Source organism: Acanthochromis polyacanthus, chromosome 6 (assembly GCF_021347895.1).
Source record: "Acanthochromis polyacanthus isolate Apoly-LR-REF ecotype Palm Island chromosome 6, KAUST_Apoly_ChrSc, whole genome shotgun sequence".
Lineage (NCBI taxonomy): Eukaryota > Metazoa > Chordata > Actinopteri > Pomacentridae > Acanthochromis > Acanthochromis polyacanthus.
In genome coordinates, this window is record NC_067118.1 from 899,649 (window position 1) to 925,940 (window position 26,292).

Consider the following 26,292-nt stretch of genomic DNA (forward strand, 5'->3'; position numbering starts at 1 on the left):
AGAAACGTCTGTAAAATTACAGACATTAACTATCAAGTAACAATCCAACAACTAATTTATGTGTTATTACAAAAATCCCAAAATACATTTATTTCTCTTTCTATTTTTTGAAATTATATATATATATATATATATATATATATATATATATATATATATATAATTTATTTTTGACAGAAAATATACTACTTTATTTACGCAATATATTTTCCGTTTTCTTAACTTCCGAACAAATTTAGGTAAAATGACAACAGTTATCTGTAATTAAACTTACAGCTCTTTATATAAAAGTCTATGCACATAATATTCATTTAACACTTTTTCTTATAATTTAAAGGTACATTTATTTAGTTTTATATTTATGTGTTGGCAGTGGCTAGACTTTGCTTGGAGCCGGTCTAGAATGGAGTAGTAAGGCACCTCCTTCCCTCCACTAGCCTGGGTGTACACCTTAGGCAAGTGTTAGCACACCCTTTGCCTCCCTGGTTGGGGTTACAACCTTCCTCCACTGCCTTGTGGTTCTGCCGTTGGTTCGGCTAAGACTAAGGGAAATTAACCCTGACAGAAAATTCGGAGCGGATACCCGTAGGCGGCGTCTTGTACAAACTCTGTCAAGTTGCCAGCAGATTCCTGCATCCAGGCTCATCCCCAGCCGTCTTGACTATGTCTTGCCACTGGAATTTGGTGATCCTGGACAAGAGAGTGTGGACGATGCTGCGCAAGTTCTCTACACTAAAATCCAAGTCTCGCGCATGTCATGACATCCCATTATTGTCATTCACATCAGACCAAAGCGTAGACCACAAGGAAAGAAAACACCTCCAAAGAGACTGGACACCTCAAAGTTGAAAGAGGGGCATACAGCTAATAGCCTCATCAATGACCTCAACAGTAAGCTTGCTAACCTCAACTTTGGGAATGCATCTGTAGAGGAGGAGTGGGAAACTCTCAAGAATTTGGTTTATACAACATCTTTAGAGAAGCTGGGCTTAGTTAAAAGGAAACATCAAGACTGGTTTGATGAAAACAACTTGCAAATCAAATCCCTACTGGATGAGAAGCATAGACTTCATCTTGTCCTTCATTGCGACCCAAATTCAGAGGCAAAGAAAGCTGCGTTCACAGAATGTCGGCGCAAAGTGCAACTCAAGCTCCGCGCCATACAAGACCAATGGCTCAGTAATAAGGCAGACGAAATACAGTCGTATGCTGATCAACACGACGCAAAAAGATTCTATGATGCTCTTAAAACTATCTATGGCCCCACATTGTCTGGATCCTCATCTCTCCTGTCCTCTGATGGCAAGACACTACTGACTGACCGGTCCCAAATTCTTGATCGCTGGGCAGAACATTTTGACTCCGTTCTGAATAGGCCTTCTGCAATAAATGAAGCAGCAATCAATCGGCTCCCACAAGTAAAAATTAATAAAGAGCTCGACCTGAAACCTACCACTGAAGAAGTGACCAAAGCTATCAACCAGCTCTCGTGTGGCAAAGCCCCTGGTGCAGATGCTATCCCTGCTGAGATATACAGATCAGGTGGACCAGTGCTAACCCAGAAGTTGACTGAGCTATTCTCATCATGCTGGAGTAAAGGAACCCTTCCTCAAGACTTTAAGGATGCCTCCATCGTTCACCTATATAAGCGTAAGGGAAATAGACAAGACTGTAACAACCACAGAGGGATATCACTGCTCTCTATCGCAGGAAAAATACTAGCCAGAGTGTTGTTGAACCGTCTTATAAAACACTTAGAGCAAGGCTTACTGCCGGAAAGTCAATGTGGCTTTAGGGCTGGTAGAGGCACAGTCGATATGATATTCGCTGTAAGACAGCTTCAAGAAAAATGCCAAGAACAGCATCAGAATCTCTACACTATTTTTGTAGATTTGACAAAAGCGTTTGATACCGTCAGTCGAGAGGGGTTGTGGAAAATCTTGGCTAAGTATGGCTGCCCTCCAACTTTTATCACCATGATACGCCAGTTCCACGATGGAATGATGGCTCATGTGATCAATGATGGTCAAACTTCAAACCAATTTCTCGTCAGCAATGGAGTAAAACAAGGATGTGTTCTGGCTCCGACACTGTTTTCCATCATGTTCTCAGCCATGCTTTCTGATGCATTCACTGACGTAGATCTCGGTCTAAATTCGGTACAGAACTGATGGCAAACTCTTCAATCCAAGACGTCTGAAAGCATCCACCAAAGTACACCTTACAAAGATAGTTGATCTTCTCTTTGCTGACGATTGTGCCCTAATTGCTACTACTGAAGGGCAATTACAGCAAACTATGGACAAATTCTCAGGGGCATGTGACAACTTTGGTCTTTCCATCAGCACCAAGAAGACGGAAGTGTTGCATCAACCTGCACCTAGCACGACATATATAGAGCCCAACATCATGGTTAAGGGTGCCAAACTTCAGTCTGTTGATAGCTTCACATACCTTGGTAGCACAGTATCTCGCTGTGTCCATATAGATGATGAAGTCAATAATCGTATTGCAAAAGCCAGTGCAGCTTTTGGCAGGCTCAGACATACTGTATGGGAAAGGAGAGGTATAACTCTAGCAACCAAACTCAAAGTCTATAAAGCGATTGTCCTTACCACTCTCTTGTATGCATGGGAAACCTGGACAGTTTACAGCAGACATGCTTCTAAACTACAGCATTTCCATACAACAAGACTTCGTAAAATCCTAAAAATCAACTGGCAAGAGAAAGTTCCCGACACAGAAGTCCTAAAGAGAGTTGATTTACCATCCATCCATACTCTTCTACAGAAAAGCCAACTTCGCTGGGCCGGTCACTTGCACAGAATGCCCGACTACAGAATTCCAAAACAGCTCTTCTACTGCGAGCTCTCAAAAGGCAAGAGAACTGTGGGAGGTCAGAAAAAGAGATACAAGGATGTCCTCAAATCCTCTCTTAAGGCTATGAACATCAATTCCCACAAAAAGAGTAAATAAATGTAATAAGACAGTTTAATAAGACAGTTAGTGTAATAAAATGACACTGTACATGCGACTGTGAGGATCATGTTTTTTATTTTTCAAGTGCCATCAGTACTATCGAGCCGGTGCTGCTTGGTGAGAAGATGAGGATGATGCAGGTGGAGTCAGCACTGGTCTCCTGGGTCATGGACTATCTGACCTGCAGATCACAGTATGTTCAACTACAGAACTGTGAGTCCAACAAAATCCTCTGCAGCACAGGGGCCCCACAAGGAACGTTCCTGTCCCCTTTCTTCATCACATTATATACATCTGACCTCTGGTACAACTCAGACAGCTGCTTTCTTCAGAAATATTCTGACAACTCTGCGGTTGTCGGCTGGATCAGAGGAGGAGTACAAGGACATGATCAGGGACTTTATTGATTGGTGCAACCTCAGCCCCCTTCTACTGAACATCTCTAAAACCAAGGAAATGATGATTGACTTCAGGAGGAAGAAATCTACACGGGAACCGCTCACCATTATTTGCATGGAGGTGGAGGTTGTCTCTGTAGGTACCTGGGAGTGCAGCTGGATGATAAGATGGACTGGTCCAGATACATTGAGGCAGTGTACAAGAAGGACCAAAGCAGAATTTAAAGGTTAAGGTCTTTTAACATCAGCAGGCCTTTTCTATGTACTCATGTGTCTCATTTTACCAGACTGTGGTGGCAGGTGCTTTGTTCTTTGGGGTTATGTGTTGGGGGAAGGGGCTCACTCCAGGGACTGAAACCAGCAGAATAAGCTGATCAAGAAGGTAAACTCCTCAACTGGTGTTGAGCTGGAATTAGCCCAACAGGTGGCTGAAGTGAGAATGTTCAGGAAACTGAACTCTATCAGGAACAATGCTTCTCACACACTACACAGTCTGGAGGCATTTAGAGACAGCACCTTCATCCTCAGACAAATTCCCCTTGATGTCGGTATGACCGCAGCAGGAAGTCCTTCCTAGCAACTGCGATCAGACTTTTCAATTCTCAGTAATTCTTATTAATTAATATTTAAAATTATGAGGTATATGCTGTGCAAATGTTTTCAATTTTTTTATATTTTTTCTAACATATAGACATATGACTATTAGTTAGGTCTTTATTAGACTATTGTTGTTGTTGTGTGTTGTCTGTGTGTCAAATACTGCTGTTACAAATAATTTCCTAGTAAGGATCAATGAAGTATATATTCTATTCTGAAAAATGTATACATATTTGGAACATTACAAAGAAATTTATAGGAAATGTTTTCTTTATTTTTTTTACATCACATGTGAGACACACTGGACACCTTAACAGCAAACTGTTCTGAATTCAGCATCATCAGTGTACACAAATGTGTTCTGTAATTGACAGCAGACACTTTGAGCTGTTAGTCAGAGAAGACTGAATTTCACTGAAGACAGAAACTGCTTTTATAATGAGTAAGACTGAAAGTGACAGTAAAATACCTTTAAACTCAGATCCAAAGTCTGTTGGTGTGTGGTTTATGCAGTCTGTAACAGTAATAAATGTATCTCTTCCTGCAATCTACCTGGACGGACAAGGTACGTTTTATCCGTTTGATTCCCGGCTATAAAAGACACAAGCAGAAACAAAAAATCAAGCCGTTTTTTCATTTTTTCGTTTTGAGCAAAAAACAAAAAAAGCAGGAAACGGTTCGTTTATTCGTTTTTTCGTTTTGAACAAAAAACAAAAAAACAGGAAACGGTTCGTTTTTTCGTTTTTTCGTTTTCACCCCCAAAATGAAAATATGACTCCATATTTCGTTTCATTGGTGGGCGGGGCTTCGGAGCCTGCCACTGCACAATAAAGCTCCTGCCCATCACAATAAAGCTCTTGCGCTGGCATTCATAGACAGACTGACTTTCATTGTATTGCCTGCCCCCACTGCACTTCCCCTAACTCTAAATCAAAGCAAGTCGTGTACACAGTAATGACAGTCATAACCAGTGGTGTAGTCTAGTTTTTTCTACTGGGTATACTCCAACCTCATAAACCAAAGCCAGGTCAGGTTCTCATATATGTGCGCGTGCACTCACATGTCCGCGCACACACACACACACACACACACACACACACACACACACACACACACACACACACACACACACACACACACACACACACACACACACACACACACAGCAGCAGCAGCTCCTTTATTTCAAACTACCAATTAGATACTTATAGACATTATAGCGTCAGCAGCTCCTCCTCCTGCCATCAGGTAGAGCTGATGTTTCCTCTTCATCAGGTAGACCTGATGTTTCCTCTTCATCAGGCTCCCTTTCCTAAATGTTAACCTTAGCTCCAGCTGTAGTGTTCCCTAAAGTGGCAGTATTCACAGGACAAGCAACAGGCTTATTAAAACACTGAAATGGTTTCATTTAGCTTTGCTTTCTTATTCTTATTTTTTCTCCACTGACTGATGTTGGGTCATTAGAAGTTCTAGACTCATGTCCCTCTTCTTCTAAGCCAGGGGTATTCAGCTAAAATTCAGAGAGGTCCAGTCAGCAAAGGTCCAGAACATCATAATGTCTAACTTGAGTTACTGTGATATATGCTGATGTAACCTGGTAGTTTTATTAGAGTCTGCCTGTAATCAAAAACTGACCGTCAAATAAATTCAGTACAGTTCAAAAACATATAGACATTTATTAATAAATAACTTATATGTAACTGTATATCTTAGAATAAAGTGCAGAACTTAAAAAAGCATGACTGAACAACCTGAATCAACTTCTATACATCTTTAACAATACATAAATCTCATAAATGTAAACATTTGAACACTTTTACATTTTTGTCTGTCTCATATCACTCCCCTAATATCTCTGCTGCTTAATGGGAGAACTGAGCTGCTGCTTGTTTGAGCCGTTCTCAAAACATATTTTGATTATGTTCATAGTTGAGAAAGCTGCCTTACAGCTGTTTGCTGAGCCAAACATGTTCAGCATGTGACCACAGTCTGTCCTCTAGAGATGTATAAGGCACAAAAGATATGACTCTCAGAGCCAATGCTTTGTAGTAAATCTGAAGAGCCGACTCCTAACGTATTTAATGGAGTATGGAGTTTAACACTGTCCTAGCAGAAAACATGTTACTGGATCCTAGATTAAAGAAGCTTGCCTTCAGTGACAACAGAGCTGTTGATGAGACACTTCAGAGAATAAGAGCAGCAGTCTGACACCTCCACCATTAGAGGACCAAGTGGAGGAGGAACCTCAAACTTCTGCTGTGTGGAGCCTCTTTGATGGAAGAGCTACAGGAGATGATTCAGGAGAAATCCTACAGCTGATGTGGTAATGGAGGATCATATCTAGAGGAACCCCTCATCCAACCAGCAGACGACCCACTGAGCTGGAGGCAGGATAAGGCCTCAGTCTGCCCCACCTGGTGAAGGTGATGGAGGAGAGACAACTTCTTCCATCTGAGAGAATCTTCTCAAAAACACGGCAGATATTCACTGAAAGAAGAAATGTATCAGCCCATCCAAGCTCAGCCATCTGATTTTTCTGAATGTCAGCCTGCTCTGAGGACATTTATACTGTTCGAATACTGAGTCTGGTTCTGTTTCTGTTCTGGTTCTGTGGGTTCATGTGCAGAGTTTTGTTCATTTATTTTTTGTGCAAAAAAGTTTGGTTGAAATAATAAACAAAAGCAAGAATACCTGTTTTTGTAACAGAGCAAATGTACAAAATGAGTCAATTATAAAGCTTCTCATAAAAACACTGAATGAAAAAGAGTTTGTCAAAACACAAATGATTCATATTTGCCAGGTTTCGGCAAAAACATGAGGCTACAAAGAATAATAAATTAGGAGCCGTTTGGGAGCCGAAAGAACCGGCTTTTCTTTGGAAGCAGTGCCAAAAGCTCTCTGAAAAGAGCTGAACTTCCATCACTACTGTCCTCTCTGTCCCTCATCTCTCAGCTGCTTTTTGAAGGCAGAGCCGCGATGCGATTCAGCGACGTCATTGGCTGAGTAGTGTCACGTGGGATGCCTGAACTCGTACATAATTGGTCTGTGCGTTTCTGAGCCGATAGACCAATGATAAACACTGGAAAGCTGCACCCTGCACCGGTAAAATAGAAGCGACCTGTCAAATTTACACCCGTATAGACGGCGTCTGGGTCCGGATCTGGACCGCGGTCGGCCTTTAGTGAGCCCTGTTCTCAGCCAGACACCTTCCCCTGTCCCATACAGCTTCACCGCTTCCTGACACAGAGAAAAGTGAACGTTATGTCAAAAAAACATACTAATACATGTGTTTGCGCATTTTTAAGTGGTTATATGGAAATTCGGGACCTTTTCTAGTGGGTATAAGGCGTATACCTGCGTGTTTACACCCCTGGGTATACGTATCTTTGCGCATTTTTAAGTGGGTAAACAGAAATTTGGAAAATTTTCTAGTGGTGGGGTGTATACCTGCGTATCACGTAGACTACATCACTGATCATAGCTACATGTATGACGTTTGCAGCAAATAAAAAATAAAAAACGCGTGGAAATCATTTTAATTTTCAGAGTTAAGATGGATTAAATGCGCTGTCAAACAGCGCTGAGTGGAGCGGCTGACCGGACCAAGACGGCGGCCGTATTTCTCGCTGCACAATACCCCGAGCAGCGTTGACCTGACCTGGCTTTGGTTTATGAGGTTGGAGTATACCCAGTAGAAAAAACTAGACTACACCACTGGTTATGACTGTCATTACTGTGTACACGACTTGCTTTGATTTAGAGTTAGGGGAAGTGCAGTGGGGGCAGGCAATACAATGAAAGTCAGTCTGTCTATGAATGCCAGCGCAAGAGCTTTATTGTGATGGGCAGGAGCTTTATTGTGCAGTGGCAGGCTCCGAAGCCCCGCCCACCAATGAAACGAAATATGGAGTCGTATTTTCATTTTGGGGGTGAAAACGAAAAAACGAAAAAACGAACCGTTTCCTGTTTTTTTGTTTTTTGCTCAAAACAAAAAAAAAACGAAAAAACGGCTTGATTTTTTGTTTCTGCTTGTGTCTTTTATAGCCAGGAATCAAAGTGATAAAACGTACCTTGTCCACTATTCTTTACAACATCAGAATGTTATTTTTCCCACTATCAAATAATATTAATGTTCACAAGACAGAGTTTCCCAGGGACAAGGTACGTTTTATCCGTTTGATTCCCGGCTATAAAAGACACAAGCAGAAACAAAAAATCAAGCTGTTTTTTCATTTTTTCGTTTTGAGCAAAAAACAAAAAAAGCAGGAAACGGTTCGTTTTTTCGTTTTTTCGTTTTGAACAAAAAACAAAAAAACAGGAAACGGTTCGTTTTTTCGTTTTTTCGTTTTCACCCCCAAAATGAAAATATGACTCCATATTTCGTTTCATTGGTGGGCGGGGCTTCGGAGCCTGCCAGTGCACAATAAAGCTCCTGCCCATCACAATAAAGCTCTTGCGCTGGCATTCATAGACAGACTGACTTTCATTGTATTGCCTGCCCCCACTGCACTTCCCCTAACTCTAAATCAAAGCAAGTCGTGTACACAGTAATGACAGTCATAACCAGTGGTGTAGTCTAGTTTTTTCTACTGGGTATACTCCAACCTCATAAACCAAAGCCAGGTCAGGTTCTCATATATGTGCGCGTGCACTCACATGTCCGCGTGCACGCACGTACACACACACACACACACACACACACACACACACACACACACACACACACACACACACACACACACACACACACACACCAGCAGCTCCTTTATTTCAAACTACCAATTAGATACTTATAGACATTATAGCGTCAGCAGCTCCTCCTCCTGCCATCAGGTAGAGCTGATGTTTCCTCTTCATCAGGTAGAGCTGATGTTTCCTCTTCATCAGGTAGAGCTGATGTTTCCTCTTCATCAGGTAGAGCTGATGTTTCCTCTTCATCAGGTAGACCTGATGTTTCCTCTTCATCAGGTAGAGCTGATGTTTCCTCTTCATCAGGTAGACCTGATGTTTCCTCTTCATCGGGTAGACCTGATGTTTCCTCTTCATCGGGTAGACCTGATGTTTCCTCTTCATCAGGTAGACCTGATGTTTCCTCTTCATCAGGTAGACCTGATGTTTCCTCTTCATCAGGCTCCCTTTCCTAAATCTTAACCTTAGCTCCAGCTGTAGTGTTCCCTAAAGTGGCAGTATTCACAGGACAAGCAACAGGCTTATTAAAACACTGAAATAGTTTCATTTAGCTTTGCTTTCTTTTTCTCCACTGACTGATGTTGGGTCATTAGAAGTTCTAGACTCATGTCCCTCTTCTTCTAAGCCAGGGGTATTCAGCTAAAATTCAGAGGTCCAGTCAGCAAAGGTCCAGAACATCATAATGTCTAACTTGAGTTACTGTGATATATGCTGATGTAACCTGGTAGTTTTATTAGAGTCTGCCTGTAATCAAAAACTGACCGTCAAATAAATTCAGTACGGTTCAAAAACATTTAGACATTTATCAATAAATAACTTATATGTAACTGTATATCTTAGAATAAAGTGCAGAACTTAAAAAAGCATGACTGAACAACCTGAATCAACTTCTGTACATCTTTAACAATACATAAATCTCATAAATGTAAACATTTGAACACTTTTACATTTTTGTCTGTCTCATATCACTCCCCTAATATCTCTGCTGCTTAATGGGAGAACTGAGCTGCTGCTTGTTTGAGCCGTTCTCAAAACATATTTTGATTATGTTCATAGTTGAGAAAGCTGCCTTACAGCTGTTTGCTGAGCCAAACATGGTCAGCATGTGACCACAGTCTGTCCTCTAGAGATGTATAAGGCACAAAAGATACGACTCTCAGAGCCGATGCTTTGTAGTAAATCTGAAGAGCCGACTCCTAACGTATTTAATGGAGTATGGAGTTTAACACTGTCCTAGCACAATACATGTCACTGGATCCTAGATTAAAGAAGCTTGCCTTCAGTGACAACAGAGCTGTTGATGAGACACTTCAGAGAATAAGAGCAGCAGCAGCAGTCTGACACCTCCACCATTAGAGGACCAAGTGGAGGAGGAACCTCAAACTTCTGCTGTGTGGAGGCTCTTTGATGGAAGAGCTACAGGAGATGCTGCAAGGAGAAATCCTACAGCTGATGTGGTAATGGAGGATCATATCTAGAGGAACCCCTCATCCAACCAGCAGACGACCCACTGAGCTGGAGCAGGACAAGGCCTCAGTCTGCCCCACCTGGTGAAGGTGATGGAGGAGAGACAACTTCTTCCATCTGAGAGAATCTTCTCAGAAACACAGCAGATATTCACTGAAAGAAGAAATGTATCAGCCCATCCAAGCTCAGCCATCTGATTTTTCTGAATGTCAGCCTGCTCTGAGGACATTTATACTGTTCGAATACTGAGTCTGGTTCTGTTTCTGTTCTGGTTCTGTGGGTTCATGTGCAGAGTTTTGTTCATTTATTTTTTGTGCAAAAAAGTTTGGTTGAAATAATAAACAAAAGCAAGAATACCTGTTTTTGTAACAGAGCAAATGTACAAAATGAGTCAATTATAAGGCTTCTCATAAAAACACTGAATGAAAAAGAGTTGTCAAAACACAAATGATTCATATTTGCCAGGTTAGGCAAAAACATGAGGCTACAAAGAATAATAAATTAGGAGCCGTTTGGGAGCCGAAAGAACCGGCTTTTCTTTGGAAGCAGTGCCAAAAGCTCTCTGAAAAGAGCTGAACTTCCATCACTACTGTCCTCTCTGTTCCTCATCTCTCAGCTGCTTTTTGAAGGCAGAGCCGCGATGCGATTCAGCGACGTCATTGGCTGAGTAGCGTCACGTGGGATGCCTGAACTCGTACATAATTGGTCTGTGCGTTTCTGAGCCGATAGACCAATGATAAACACTGGAAAGCTGCACCCTGCACCGGTAAAATAGAAGCGACCTGTCAAATTTACACCCGTATAGACGGCGTCTGGGTCCGGATCCGGACCGCGGTCGGCCTTTCGTGAGCCCTGTTCTCAGTCAGACACCTTCCCCTGTCCCATACAGCTTCACCGCTTCCTGACACAGAGAAAAGTGAACGTTATGTCAAAAAAACATACTAATACATGTGTTTGCGCATTTTTAAGTGGTTATATGGAAATTCGGGACCTTTTCTAGTGGGTATAAGGCGTATACCTGCGTGTTTACACCCCTGGGTATACGTATCTTTGCGCATTTTTAAGTGGGTAAACAGAAATTTGGAAAATCTTCTAGTGGTGGGGTGTATACCTGCGTATCACGTAGACTACATCACTGATCATAGCTACATGTATGACGTTTGCAGCAAAAAAAAATAAAAATAAAAAACGCGTGGAAATCATTTTAATTTTCAGAGTTAAGATGGATTAAATGCGCTGTCAAACAGCGCTGAGTGGAGCGGCTGACCGGACCAAGACGGCGGCCGTATTTCTCGCTGCACAATACCCCGAGCAGCGTTGACCTGACCTGGCTTTGGTTTATGAGGTTGGAGTATACACACTAGAAAAAACTAGACTACACCACTGGTTATGCCTGTCATTACTGTGTACACGACTTGCTTTGATTTAGAGTTAGGGGAAGTGCAGTGGGGGCAGGCAATACAATGAAAGTCAGTCTGTCTATGAATGCCAGCGCAAGAGCTTTATTGTGATGGGCAGGAGCTTTATTGTGCACTGGCAGGCTCCGAAGCCCCGCCCACCAATGAAACGAAATATGGAGTCATATTTTCATTTTGGGGGTGAAAACGAAAAAACGAAAAAACGAACCGTTTCCTGTTTTTTTGTTTTTTGTTCAAAACGAAAAAAACGAAAAAACGAACCGTTTCCTGCTTTTTTTGTTTTTTGCTCAAAACGAAAAAATGAAAAAACGGCTTGATTTTTTGTTTCTGCTTGTGTCTTTTATAGCCGGGAATCAAACGGATAAAACGTACCTTGTCCTCCCAGTTATGTGGCGTCACATCATACTATTATTTAAAAGATAAAATGTTATGTTACAATGCCACACAATTCATAGATTTGACAATTAATGTAACTGTTTCATCGTTCTCATTTGTTGGTAAAAAAAATAAATTAAAAAAAATAAAAATAAAAAGAAGAGCTGCCAGTGGAGGCGGAGGCGGTCCAGGGACAGTGGTAGCAGCTTAACACCGTAGAGTAAACACCGTTCCAAAAACAAAAAAAAAAAGAAAAGATAAATAGTGAACACTGAACCTCGCCTCCATTGCCCCGATCCTCCTGATTAGCTACCCTGGGCCTGGTTGACCATAACTTCATTAGAAGTTGTCAACCCTCAAAGACACTGATGCAAACTGTTGTAATTTTGAATGCAATTGTCAAAGATCTTTTTTTTAAAAGTCTCAGCAAATATATATGAAGAGTATGATGCTTTCTTTTTCTTTACATAACGCTGAGACAGTCCTCTTGTGTGGGTGGTTTCACAATCAATCAATCAATCAAAACTTTATTTATAGAGTACTTTTTCATACATAAAAATGCAGCACAAAGTGCTATACATGTTAAAAACAGTCCCCTCCCCCCGCCCCATCTCCAACCCCAACACATACACACACACACACACACACACACACAGATGAAGTAATCTTAAAAGCGCGTGGCTGAGTACAGAGGAGCCAGGTCAGTAAACGCTAGGAATGTAGACAGTCAGTGATAGGAATGTAGACAGGGTGGGGATTCCAGCCTTTCAGTTCAACCATTGCTCCTGTTTGAATATGTTGTCTAACTGCCATACTGTAGAGGCTATTTTCTTATTTCAAATTTAATGTAAGAATTTCTGATGGTCCTTGAACTACTCACAGCCACATTATGATGTTTTGTTTCATTGACGGTAAGAGTCCTGAATTGGTCCGAATGTTCTTTGTTAACGCATCTATAATCAGTATTTTGTATATTCTGTATATTGGTATAATGTCGGTAGAACTTCTCGGTGTTTCCGTTTGTGCAGAAAACTACAGCAGAATGTGGTTTTACGGTCCGTGTATATTTTGGTAATTGGATTTTCCGTTCTAAAGCAGGTATTGAAAAACAAAAAACGAGTGGTTATTTGATTTTCGTTTTCAAAGGCAAAAATGACAACCAAAATTAAAATTGAAATACAAGGCGTTTTTGAAATAAAAAATGAAAATCAAAGCATTTTTTAAAATTCGTATATCCATTTTTGATTGTGAAAAGGAAAAACGCCTTGTATTTCAATTTTAATTTTTGCCTTTGAAAACGAAAATCAAATAACCATTCGTTTTTTGTTTTTCAATACCTGCTTTAGAACGGAAAATCCAATTACCAAAATATACACGGACCACCTTTTACTTATTTCCTGTGTTCAGACTTCAGTGTAGAAATTATTTCCTGAAACGCAGCAGCTGTTCACATGTTTCTGTAGAAAAACTTCAGAAATCTGCAGCATCTGACTGTTTTACTCTGTAATCTGCATTGTGGAGCTGATTTTAAGACAGCAAAGAACCCAGAAAAGAATCTTTAAACAGAAATAAACAGTGAACGACGGTAGACAGAGAAACCTCACCCTGATCTGAGACTCAACTGTTAGGCTCCAGTTGAGATGTCTGTTGTGTTATTATATATATATATACCATACTAGTTTGATTAACCCCTCAAGTGTAAGGTTAGTTTAGAAGGTGAAAAAGATCAGATTCAGTGAGCAACAGCTGCACAACTGTGAAAAATGTGATCCAATAGCCTACCTCTTGTGTCTGTGATACCTATAAATGTATTGTCACAATTACGTAAGTATTTTATGAATCTTACTGCCATAGCTTGTCCTTGTAATCAGAGACCCCCACTTCCCCTTTTTCCCTGAGAAAGGGTACATTTTAAAATGACGTTGCCACAGTTTACCAGTCACTAAGGCACAATTTCCTAGTTTCACCACAAGGGGGGAGTACTGAGGCGAGCAGGGGTTGTATTAAAGTGATAGACTGTATATTTAAGTCATATAAAGTCATATATTACACAGTCTATGGTTATGGCAGCAATACCATGTGATTGCAGACCTGGAGGCTGTGGCCTGCTGAGTAATCACACCTGACGTCTCCTGTCTCCCAGGACACGTCTACTGTCGACATGTGACTCAGCTGAGGCCTGTAACTTGAAAACTGAACAACTTTATAGATCAGAGACATCAGAGAGAATTTATAATATTTATGTGTCTCCATCAGCAGAACAGACTGAGGTCTAAAGAGAGTCCAGGACTGTTTCCAATACCTCTTGTGTCACAGAAATGAAGCAGAACAATCCTGAGATTATTCTAGTGACAGCAGGGACTCAGTGAATGTATCACACTGGTAACCTTGAACACTGGCACCAGTTGTTTCAGAGTTTTCTGAGCAATAGAAAGACTGTTATTGCTGGAAAACAGGTTTGTTCAGTTGAGGAGGAAGACTGGAAAGAAGTTCACATTCTGTTAAACTGTAATCAGATTAACTTCTGTTGTGACCTCTGATCCTTCAGAGTTGTAAAACCTGCCATCATTAGATCAGAAGTCTGAGCTGATAAATACAGTTTGTGTCCAGAGATCAGTCTAATAATCACACGCTGCTCTGTGACCAGAAACATTCAGATTTATTCCTGAATCAGGCTCATCTGAACATTGATCAGTGTTAGAAAAGGAATTTTGAAAGGAAACAAACAGATGAAGTCAAAATAAAGTGAACTTTGAGCAGCTCATCATGATTCAATGATCTGTTATTGCTCTCTAAAGAGAAGTAAACATTAAGCTGCTTCTTAACAGCTCTGCAGCTGCATGTTGACACTTTAAACTCTTTTCCTACACAAATCTGATACTACGCAGCTTAAGAATGATTCTGTTATCCACAGTAAACAGGTTTCACTGCTGGTTAAAACAGTTTTGATCTGGTTTCTTTCTGCTTCCAGAAGTTTTCCTGCAGCTACAACTCAACAAATCCCAATTCTCAGTGAGGTGGTGTCTTCAGATCAAGAAAAACTACAACTTTCCTCCTCATAAAATGATTTGGAGAAGAAAACTTTTGACGCCTGCAACGTTTTTGGTAAAACAAGTTTGTATTCGACAATCAGTCATTTATTCATCAGGTTTCATCTCCTCTCCAACGTTTCTGTAAGCTTACTTTATTTTCTGACTTTTCCTTTCTGACTCTGTCACTTTGATGCAGTAATTACATTTTCCACTTACATGAATCAAATCAGAAACTGAAGCTGCTGTTGTGTTCATCATGTGAGGTGGGAGGAGACAGTTTGGTGAAGGTGATGTTAGACTGAGGTCCAGAAATATCTCTGGCAGTGCAGTAAAGTAGGAGGACGTCTGACTTTAACCTGTTTGACCTTTGAGGTTCAGATGAGTTCAGTATATTGTGAATTTTGGCATCACTCTCCCCTAACCACGCTGACAACTGTCACACAAATGTGACCTCAGCAACTCTCATATGACTGAATGAACCAGACTGTGTGAGACTTGGTGCTGGTGTTTCTATAAGTCATCATTAAATGTGGTCTGAATGTGGTTTTGGTTCGTGCTATATACTTTATAGTAAATTCCTATAAACATTATAAAAATAGTTCCTGAATCTCAACAGTGTCATTGCACACATTTAAAAGTGTATGTTGATTTATACAGTTTCATTCTGTAACTCCTCCTATGAAGTATAACTTATGTGTGAGCAGTTGTTGCATGTTCAATACCTGCATAATTCAGCTGTAGTTAGAGATCATCATCATGTATCTTAGATTTAAACACAAACAGGAAGACAGCAGTACAGATGTGTTGCAGACAATCTTGATACTTCAGGCGGTTTATGTTTGTTCTATATTGTTCTATATATATATGTGTGTGTGTATATATATATATACCTTTTTAAACAAGCACGTATCTATAGTCTGGTAGACTTGTTGCACTGTACATTTGCTGCTGGTTTATGCATGACTATAATTACAACTTAGCTGTATAGTAGAGAAGAGCTGGTGCCAGACAGAGCAATATTAAACTTAAAAACTTGTGAAATGGAAAAGAAACATTTATTTATTTTCTTACCTTTGGGTTCATCCACTTGATTGAGTTGTTCCGTCTCTCATCGTGACAATAAAGAGCAGTTTCTCAATTTAAAAAAAAGCTCCAATTAGTGTTGCGAGACGAATACAGTTTATTTAATCAGAACCATTGGTGGGTTAATGATGATGTCAAGCTGTTGTGATTGAACCAAGGAGGAGTTTTCAGGGACCAGACAGCTGAATCCAGCAGACTGACTGAAGACAACATGTATTCTAAATATCATTTGATTTCACTTCAGTAAATCCACTATGTTGGCCTCGCTGTGTGTCTGTGTTGACTTAAAGGATAACACCAGTGTTTCCTCACATGTCCTCTATTGGATCATGTTTATAGGTGTAAATGATTTATGGAGGTAGAAATAAATGAACAGATAAAAGCCAAACAGCTACAATCCAGTCTGGGACATTTTTAAACATTACTGGTTCACTGAGTGATAGTTTCTGCTGTTATCCTGTCATACTTTCATGTGCACTGATACCAGAACAACTTTCTGACATCATTACAGTCATTCTCTCTGCAAACATGACGGTCTCTGTATGGACAGAAGAGTTTTTATGTGTTTGTAGAACAACTAACCACAGTTTCAGTGTCCCACCCCTGAAGTAGTCAGTGAAAGCTTCCCAAAGTCATTTTATTGTCCCAATTTTAAAAGGGTACAAACAGTTCATTGATATTTTTCATGTTTTAACTGACATCATGCTGCACTTTCTGCACTCTGGATGAATCAACTCTCTCTTTGCACAAGATTTTAGAACGAGACTTCTGTCACATTAAACACACATTTGTCTGTGTAGAAAACCAAATCTGTAATATTTTTATAATCTCAATCTAAGCCTGTTGATGGCAAAAACAAGCAGTTCAACTTTGACACAAACATAATAACCCATGAGATTACATTGTGGCTGTTTGGCAGCTGCCAGACAAATGACCAATCCCAAACATTTTTTCCCCTTTAATCATTTTACACTTGGGAAGGTTGAGAAATGAGGCCAAGGTTTAAAAAATACTGGATTTATCCTTTAAATATTGCTTAATTCAGGTAGATCAGTTGATCAGTTAAAGTGAGGAAAAATGGAAAAAGACTGTAATAAGTTGGCATTTCTGTCTGATATCAAGTAACTTCCTGTCACATCATCACCTCACCTCAGGTCTTCTTCTCTGTCTCATTTTTAACTGAGGCTTCACTGACATAGAAAAACCTTTTCTTATCTCCACAGATCATCGTGATGAAAGTCTTCACTGGTCACGCTCTGACATGTCATCCAGGAGAATATCAGATAGGGAATAAATGCTGTCCAATGTGTCCTGCAGGTAAGATCCAACTGGATGTTTTGGTCATCACATGTGATGTCCTGTCCTAGAACATGCATCTGACAAATAAAAAAAATGATTTAACAAAAGTAAACAGACTGTATATTTATTAATGTTTATTTTGTGAACTTTGCATTGTAAAAAACACACATTAAAACAGTCAAATGACAGTTAACAAAACAGTAAAATATATTAATTTAAATTAAGTGCAAAACCAATTCATTTGTAGACATTTTTATTATATATTTTGAAAAAAAATTATTTTACAGCCTTTCCCTCAAATATTACAATCAAACACTTCCACAAAAATGTAATTCAAATCTGCAGTAAAACAATTTGAATTTCTCAGTTTTGACCAAAATTATCACGATCAAACATAACAGAAGCTCAAAACTGTCTTATTTTGAAAGACAAAGAAAGTAAAACACTTTATTTCAGTTTATTCAGATTAAATGTTCAATATCAACCAATGCATTCAATATAATAAAAACAAAGTTTGTTTATTTTGAAAATACAAGCGAGTTTAAATATGAAAGTACAGAAAATTATAAAACTAATACAATTTAGCTTAAAATGATGAGGAAAAGCATTAAATTGATAGAATGAGCATTAACCTTTACAGCAAGAGCTGCATTTAAGTTAATTACAGATTATTATTGTCATTTAATAGCTGTTTTATTCTTAATTTATAGATAATGTCTAATTTTACAGACCTGGCTATACAATTAAAACAAAGAAAACTGTTGCAAGTGTCAGTAAAGAGAGTTATTTTCATAAAATTAGGATTTTTTTTTACAGTGTGGCTTCATCTATTTGGGATAACAGTGAGACAGGCAACATGAACTGTATGAGAGTTTAGTTAAAAGGAAGCAGGACTGTGTTAAACTGACTTGTTCATTTTATTTTCACCAGGAAGTCGAGTTAAAACTGATTGTACAGAGTTCAGGCCAACAACATGTCTGCCCTGCCTCGATGGAACGTACGTGGATAAACCCACTGGGCAGAAAAAGTGTTTTGACTGCGCTAACTATGATAAAGGTTTGTTGACATGTTAGAGATGTTCTGGTTTAAACTTGGCTGGTTACTGCTTGTTCCTCTGTTATTGCTCTATAATAACTGAGGCAGCTGCTGAATATTGATGTAACGGAGTCATCACAGAGGTGCAGAGACTCAGTTTGATGAGTTTATTCCACATTATTGATAAAAAAAATTATGAAAAGACTGTAGGACCAGATTCAGATTCTTTCAGTATTTCTATGAAACAATGATGAGCTGCTGTTAGTTGCTGGAATGATAGACCAAACTTTCCTTCTCCCTCTGAAATCAAATATCCACTTGTTGATATGTAAAGTTACTTTAAATCAAATCCAAATGATCCATTTTCTCAAGTTCTCTGTGCATCTTCGATCTTTCCTGACAGGTTTGGGTCTGAAGGTAAAGACATCATGTACAACAACATCTAATACAGTTTGTGAACCACTGGAGGGGTTCTACTGCACTGACCGAATAGGGAACAACTGTGTAGCAGCACAAAAACACACAATCTGTCAGCCAGGACAATACATCAACCAAGCAGGTTGGTATTTCTGATAAAATGTTAAATAAGAACAGCAAAAATTCAGGGAGTCTGACCTTATTATAGTTTCATTAAGTTGTGATTTGAGTAAAGAAGCACCAGAATTAGACAAAAGGAAGATAAAATAATGATCTGATCTGACCAACAGCTGGTAAAACTACATCATCTACACACCTGATCTTTTCTTTCTCTTTTTGTGTTGAACCAGCCTCAACCATGTCTTCACATTAACCACAAAACACAGTTTTACCAAAGATTCTTTGTGGTTCTTGCAGCTAAAATTAGACTTTATTAATGAATGTTTGCTGATTTGTCCTTTAATATTTTCTTCTGCTGCTTCCAGTCTGATCTTCTCCTCAGCAGAATGATTAACTGATTAAATCTGTTGGATTGTTGTTCTGTCTGCTCATCATTCATCATGTAACACTTTGAGTCCTTCATAATGTGATTCTGAAGTGGTTTCTACAGATCTATGATTTGTGTTTGTGCAGGAACACCCTTCACAGACACTGTGTGCTCTGACTGCAGCGCTGGAACATTTTCAGATGGAACATTTACATCTTATCAGCCACATAGTCAGTAAGTGAAGCTTTAAATCACACATGGAGACTCCTGACTTCTAACAACAGCAGAGAATCTGTTGTATCTGAACATTTTCCTGTAAAATGTCCTTCTGTCTTTACAGATGTGAATCAGTAAACCTTCAAGTGATAAAACCAGGAACTTCTACTGATGCTGAATGTGGAGAAAAAAGTTCAAATGTTGCAGTAGCTGTGATCATCCCCTTTGTCTTACTTTTTTTATTAATACCTGCTGGATTAATTTATTGGTTTTACTTCAGAAAGAAGAAAATGTCTTTCAGAGAAGGTGAGGATGACAGAACAATGAAAATGTTAACATGGTTTTGCTGGATGAGAATATTTCTGCTAAGTGAAGACTATTAAGATGTTTTTTGTTGTTTTGTTTCATAGCAGAAAAAAAACACAAGTTCAGCCATTCTCTGTCAAGTAAGTTTATTTCTGTCTTGTGTGTTCACTGTTGACAACACTTAGTTTGTCAATGAAACTGAATTGTGTCCTTAATTTTTTTTCAGCCTTCGTTAGAAAATGGATAAGAACAGGGCCGTGCAGAGACCTTTGGAGGGGCAGGTGCTCAAAGTTCAAAGGGGGGCACATGGAGCACGAATTTGAAACACCATAAACACCATACAGAAACATACCTACAATATACCTGGGTGAATTGTAGTAGCAGATATTCTTAAAGAATGAAACATAAAATCACAACATACAACACACCTCATATCTTTGTTAGGAGGCAGTCTGTGTTTGACCTGATGGGGTTCATTGAACAGCTTTTGTTGAAGGGGTTGGTGAGGAGGCTGCTGCTACTGATGATGACACTGCTGGAGGTGGGCTATATTGATCTGAGACTGTAGACACTAAAAAAAAAATGGGAGAGATAGTAGCTGATTAAACAAGTGTTTTGTCATCATGAGAAGATGCAAAGATAACTGACATTGAACATGGCTGACTGTGACCTACCATACTGCTGACTGTTTGTAGGAGACTCCTGCTGAGAGGCTGCAGCCAGGCTGACTTTTTGAACGAAACAGAAATAGTTGCTCATTCATAAACTGAAAGGGGAACATTAATGGGCGACCAGAATAAAGGAGAGGTGAAGGTACAGTCTATATCCACAAAGCCATAATTCAAGCTGTGCATTAATTTAGGACATAGGAAGATAATGTATGAAGTTGAATTTAGATCCCCATTAGACACTGGACTGTTTAACTGTGGCTGCTCTTCCTGGAGTCCTTGTTTTTTAGTTAAAATAAAACTGGAGGACAAAAATTAAACAATTGTGACACCTCTTTATTTTAATTTCAAAACTTTATTTTTGTTTTCCAACCTCAAAACACAAACATGATTCCAACAAGAAATGCTATAATAATAATAATAATAATCATAATAATAATAACAATAATTTATTAAACTGAAAAGGGAACATTTATAATGGGAGATAGAGAATAGAGGAGGGGTGTGTGTGTCTGTGTTTGTCTGTCTGTGCTTGTCTGGGTCTGTGGTTTCTTTTTACACATCACAAAGTTGTGTTTTTCTTTGTTGCAGTTATAACAGCAACTTCCTGTTGCCCATGCCCTGAAAAATGTCAATGACCTCACTGTGGTTGATTGGAATATCCTTCTCAATTGCCAGTAGAAGAAGCTCTGACAACCTCTCCTCTGTGCAAAGGGTGCGAAGTTTTGTTTTCACCACCTTCAGTTTTGAGAAAGAGCGTTCCACAGTTGCTGTAGACACTGGAAGTGTGCCGTATGTCTTCAGCAGCTCAGTCAAGTTAGGGAAAACCAGATGCGCATTGTTTTCTCTGACCACTGAAAGAAGAGATGCTGCACTGACTGGTGAGGGGCATGAGTATGACATATGGAAGACCTTAAGCTTTGTCTGCAGTTTGTCGTCTTCTTCAATGTTGTAGACCTGGCAGAGTTTCTTCAGAGCTTGCAGTGCCTCTGTTGGAATTTCCGTCTCCTCATCTGACCTGTCATGACTCACTCCCTGACCATCTGGAAACAAGGCAAAATTTGCTCAATTAATCGAATTAACATCTCTTACACCTAATCAATAATAAACCCACCATACACAATGATCAATAATGTAACAGGACGACAACACTGAAATTGTGCTTCATATTGTTATCTCTAACTGAGCACCTCTGCAATGTAAATAGCTTGTACCTGTGTCATTCTTACCTTTTGTGCTCTTTGTGATCCAGCTGGTGAGTGATCCACTGCCTTTCGCAGCCTCACGCAGCTCCTTTTGTTTTTCTTTCAACCTCCTCTCCTTACAAGGCATCTCTGCAAATTGAAATATGATTGATAAACCACAATCTGATACACACACACACACACATGCAGTGACATTTCATACCTTTTCAAGACATACACTGTATAACCACAGATTTACTGTCAGGGCCCTCTCCTTATCCCTCTCCACCTGGCATCCCAAACTAACCCCCCTCCCTTACCCTCTATCCTGTTTTCTCTCCCTGTCTGCTCTTTGGTCTCCCATCCATCCCTCTTCCCCTGTTTTCCCTTGCAGGACTACACCCGAGTAGAGCTCGGCTTCACAGCTGTCTCTACTCGGGTAATCAATCTCCTCCTCGAGCCCCGGGCAGCTGGAAGAAATCACCCTGATCACTCACCCTGCAATAAATACCGGTTCAGCACTCCACACCCTGCCAGATTGTTGAAATATACTGCTCAGTCAGTTCACCTTCTAGCCTCCTGAAGTCTATTGTGTTTCTTGACGTTTTCTAACGTTCCTTCTCCTGCCCTCTTTCAGAACCCGCTGCCCGGGAGCCTCCCTGCCTGGAACCCTTACCCGAACCCCCCAACCCATTCGGCGCCAGTCCCCTGCCCCTTCGGATTCCCCACTCTGCCTGGACCCCCTCCTGAAACCCCTTTTCCCTCCCGGCTGCTGAAGCCGCAGCAGACACCGCTTGCCCACTGCTCTCCGGCTCTCCTCCCGGAACATTCCGGCCAGACACCATCAGCACCCAGCCTCCCGGAGCCCCTTCTCAGAACTTCAGCCGACAAAAGCACCGTCCCCGCCTGACACGGATAACTCTTCAATTCCCCCCCGGATCATCAGAGAACCGCCTTCTGCCTCCTTCGCTGACTTCTAGCCCTGAAGTCTGGCCGCCAGGGATCCACTCCGTCATCCAAACGCTCCGGCTCCCGCCCGGACCACAGACCACCGCCGATCCCCGGCCCCGGACCCACCCGGCCACATTCCTCTGCTCCCGCATTCCCCGTCCCTGCACTCTGGTTCCTGCTCTCACTTCACATTCATCCTCCCACAATAAATCCTTGCAATCATTCCGGTTCTGGTAGTGGTGCTCTCTGTGTTGGTCTGCCCAGCCTAGCGCGTGACATTTACTCCATGGTGTTGATTCATAATCTGCCCTTTATTATTCATAGTGCTAATAATAAAGCATAAAAAATTATTTAATGACAGAAATCATGTATTTAAACTGATTTGTGCTTTTATTGAATTTGACTATCCACTTTGCGCAAGATAGCAAGGTTATAAAAGCTATATATTTTATATTTATGGATATCATATATAATAATTTGTGTGTGTGTGTGTATATATATATATATAATATACACACACACACACACACACACACACACACACACACACACAACAACACACACACACACACACACACACACACACACACACACATTCATATACAAATGTTCTAAACAAATACTGATATGTTGAAATGAGAGGTTGAGAAAATCACAATTCAAATTCTTCTAATTCTAATTGTTAATGTTGTTGTATTTATATTGCAATACAATAATTTCCAGTCCAAAATTAAGTGAATATACATGTACATGGCATAGTTTCAGTGAAGTAACATCACCTCTGCCTCATTGCCTCTAGAAACACAGGAAACACACTGCAGCTCACTGACAGTAAAATAATACATCTCTCTGATGCACTTTGCCCATGACAAGAGAAACATACAGAAACAAAAAGAAGTCTGGCATACTTTATCCTCTCAGCACGCTGTGTGGTTAACAAGCGATGTTTAACTAACTATAACTGATGAGAGGTGTGTTAGACACACACACAGGATGCTCACTTTACTTCGTCAGTCATCTTGCAAGAAAACACCGTGCACAAACGAGTACCGCTGCAAAACATACTCACCGGACCATCAGTTGTCCTTCCTTGAGTCTTCCCTTTCAAGATTAGCAGCACCAGACCATTGGTTGTCCTCCTTCGGGTCTTCCGTTTCTAAACAGGCGTAAACTAACCGTGACATCACCCGTTGTTTTTTTTCTTCTTTATTTAACGATTAAACAGAACACATTTAGCATACAACATCTCGTAGAGGATGACAGTACAGAATGTATATTAAGCCACATTGCAGGAATACAAGCAAAATGACATTCATGAGAAAAGAAACTGATAAAAAATAAACTAAAACTAGAGGAAAGGGGGAGTTGAAAAGAAAAAACTGTGCATGAGTCCAGGCATATACTTGAGAAAAAGGAGCAATAGCCTTGCAGTCCAAAAACAAAAATTAAAATAACAGAAAATTAGAAAAGTCAGCACTGATCATTCTGGCAAGTGAATTGGAATTTGTCTTATTGAGTGACAGATAGTACAGCTTGAAGTCACTTAAAAACCAATTAAAGGAGGGCTTCACATTTCTCCATTTACAACAATGAAGATGATATTTACCCAGAAGCAAAACAATATTTACCATAACAGAGACAGATGAATTGATATTGTCCATATAAAACATAATGTGAAGGATATCAAGGATTGGAATGTCCTTAATTTTAGTCAACAGCCAGCTTCTTATATCAGACCAGAATTTCTGAGACACAGGGCATAAAAAAAACATATGTTCCAGTGTTTCTTCTTCTTCATGACAAAAGACACAGGGATCTACTTCAAATCTAAACCTGTTCTTGACAAAAGCACTTGTTGGATAAATATTGTGGGTTATCTTAAAATGAGTTTCTTTAACTTTTGGGGAGATGGGCCATTTAAGATATTTGGTGAGAGCCTTGATCCTAAGAGAAACACTTAGTGCCCCCGGAGCCTGAATGCATGCCCCTCTATGATAGTCATGAAATGCTCTAGATTTAAAAGCAGCATTAATTAATTTGTTGCTACATTTCCTGTCAAATAAACTACAGTCATCAATAAGTAATTTTGGCAATGTAGCCTTCACGTTTGTATAGTTCATGATACTCTGAATCATCTGAATCAAAGGCAGGGGAATTGCCTTACAGATTTTATTTTAATCTCGGTAGCAGCAATTTAAATCATAGTTGGTTATAAAAGTTGTGTAATCGAATAATTTGCCATTGGAGTCCAATAAATCAGTTACAAAAATTATACCTCGCTCAAACCAATCATTCTTAAATACACATTATTTTTAACTAAGATGACTCTATTATTCCATAAGGTTGAACCATGAAGAGAAAATTATGAGTAAATATCATCTTCCAAAACTGAAGAGCCTGTCTGTGGAAGTTGGAGAGTTTAATGGGAATTTTGTTGATCTCAAAATCACACTTTAGGAGGAAGTCAAGACCTCCCATTCTGTTAAACAAAGATCTTGGGATATGAAACCACATGGAGTTTGGCTGAGACAGACAAGCTTTAATCCAATTTATTTTAAATGTGCCAACCATTGACTCAAAGTTTAGAGCTTTAACACCACCTTTATCATATTCTTTAACTAGTTGTGACTTCTTGATGTAGTGGGTTTTATTTCTCCATACAAACTGAAAAATAATTGAACTGACTTTATTGATATTGTTAGTGGAAATATACATGGAGTGGCAAGGGTAAATTAATTTAGAGACACCTTCAGTTTTAGACAGTAAAATTCTACCAAAAATAGTAAGGTTCTCTGGTCAGCCAGTGACTGAGGGATTTTTTAACAGCTGATATACGGTTAGAGATATTTATGTCTTCACGTCTGATGATGTTTTTAGATATTGTAATTCCTAAGTATTTCACTGCTGTCGCTATTTTAATTGACAGCAATGTAGAGTCAGTACTGGTATGAATTGGGAGTAGTTCACATTTACTTAGATTAGAGATAACCTGAAGCATTTGAACAAAGGGAGATCGTATCAAGGGTTTATGATCATTGGATTGTTTTTCAGAAAATTGCTGTATCATCGGCAAATTGACTCAATTTAAATTCTTTATCGAAATTGTAATGCTTTCTATTTCGCTGAATGGTTAATGAGAGAAGTTAGTAATTGGGTTGCTAGGATGAAAAGCTTTGGAGAGATTGGACATCCCTGGCGAATGCCTCTTGAAACATTGAAGCTAGGGGTCACACCTGGATTTAAGGAAACACAACTGCTAATGTCTGTATAAAACATACTAATGATATGACAAAATTTTTCCCCAAAACCCATAAAGGGTAAGGCCTTCAGTAAAAAGGAGTGTTCGACACAATCAAATGCCTTATAGAAATCTAAAAATAGTATAAAGCTTTCAGTATTAATGTGGTCTCTATAGTCTAGCATATCAAGTATCAACCTGGTGTGATTATGAATGCTTCTACCTTTTACAAATGCTGACTGGCACTCATCAATTAGTTTGGTTAGACCTACATCTAAACGATTTGAGTACACATGAGCTAACAATTTATAGTCAATACATAACAAAGTTATCGGCCTCCAATTATCCAGTAAGGATTTATCCTTATTGGGCTTGGGGATTAAGGTAATAAGTCCCTTTTTCATAGTAGGAGACAAATGACCCTTTGAAATGCATTCAATAAAGGCGTTGTAA

At 39.7% G+C, this 26,292-nt stretch overlaps 1 protein-coding gene and 1 long non-coding RNA gene across 7 annotated transcripts in view; one reads left to right on the forward strand and one right to left on the reverse strand.

Moving 5' to 3' along the window:
• The window catches only part of LOC127534433 (tumor necrosis factor receptor superfamily member 14-like), a 219,590-nt gene extending 196,767 nt beyond the window's left edge, over positions 1-22,823 (forward strand). The window contains exons 1-10 of one of the 6 annotated variants that reach the window (XR_007942603.1): positions 12,630-12,834; positions 14,895-15,028; positions 17,262-17,355; positions 18,268-18,393; positions 18,776-18,931; positions 19,423-19,510; positions 19,617-19,798; positions 19,903-19,938; positions 20,025-22,208; positions 22,288-22,823. Coding sequence is in view for 5 of the 6 variants with exons in the window: in XM_051949627.1 (XP_051805587.1) it covers positions 12,813-12,834; positions 14,895-15,028; positions 17,262-17,355; positions 18,268-18,393; positions 18,776-18,931; positions 19,423-19,510; positions 19,617-19,798; positions 19,903-19,938; positions 20,025-20,131 (945 nt within the window). In the remaining variant the exon portion in view is untranslated. The other 5 variants (XM_051949630.1, XM_051949627.1, XM_051949628.1 and 2 more) reach the window with 5 other exon arrangements.
• Positions 21,389-23,796, reverse strand: LOC127534441 (uncharacterized). Its single transcript, XR_007942631.1, has 3 exons — positions 23,671-23,796; positions 21,696-21,800; positions 21,389-21,509 (listed from the first exon to the last, which is right to left on the reverse strand). It is a non-coding gene; the product is annotated as an uncharacterized LOC127534441 (long non-coding RNA).
• Between the last annotated feature and the right edge of the window lie 2,496 nt (positions 23,797-26,292).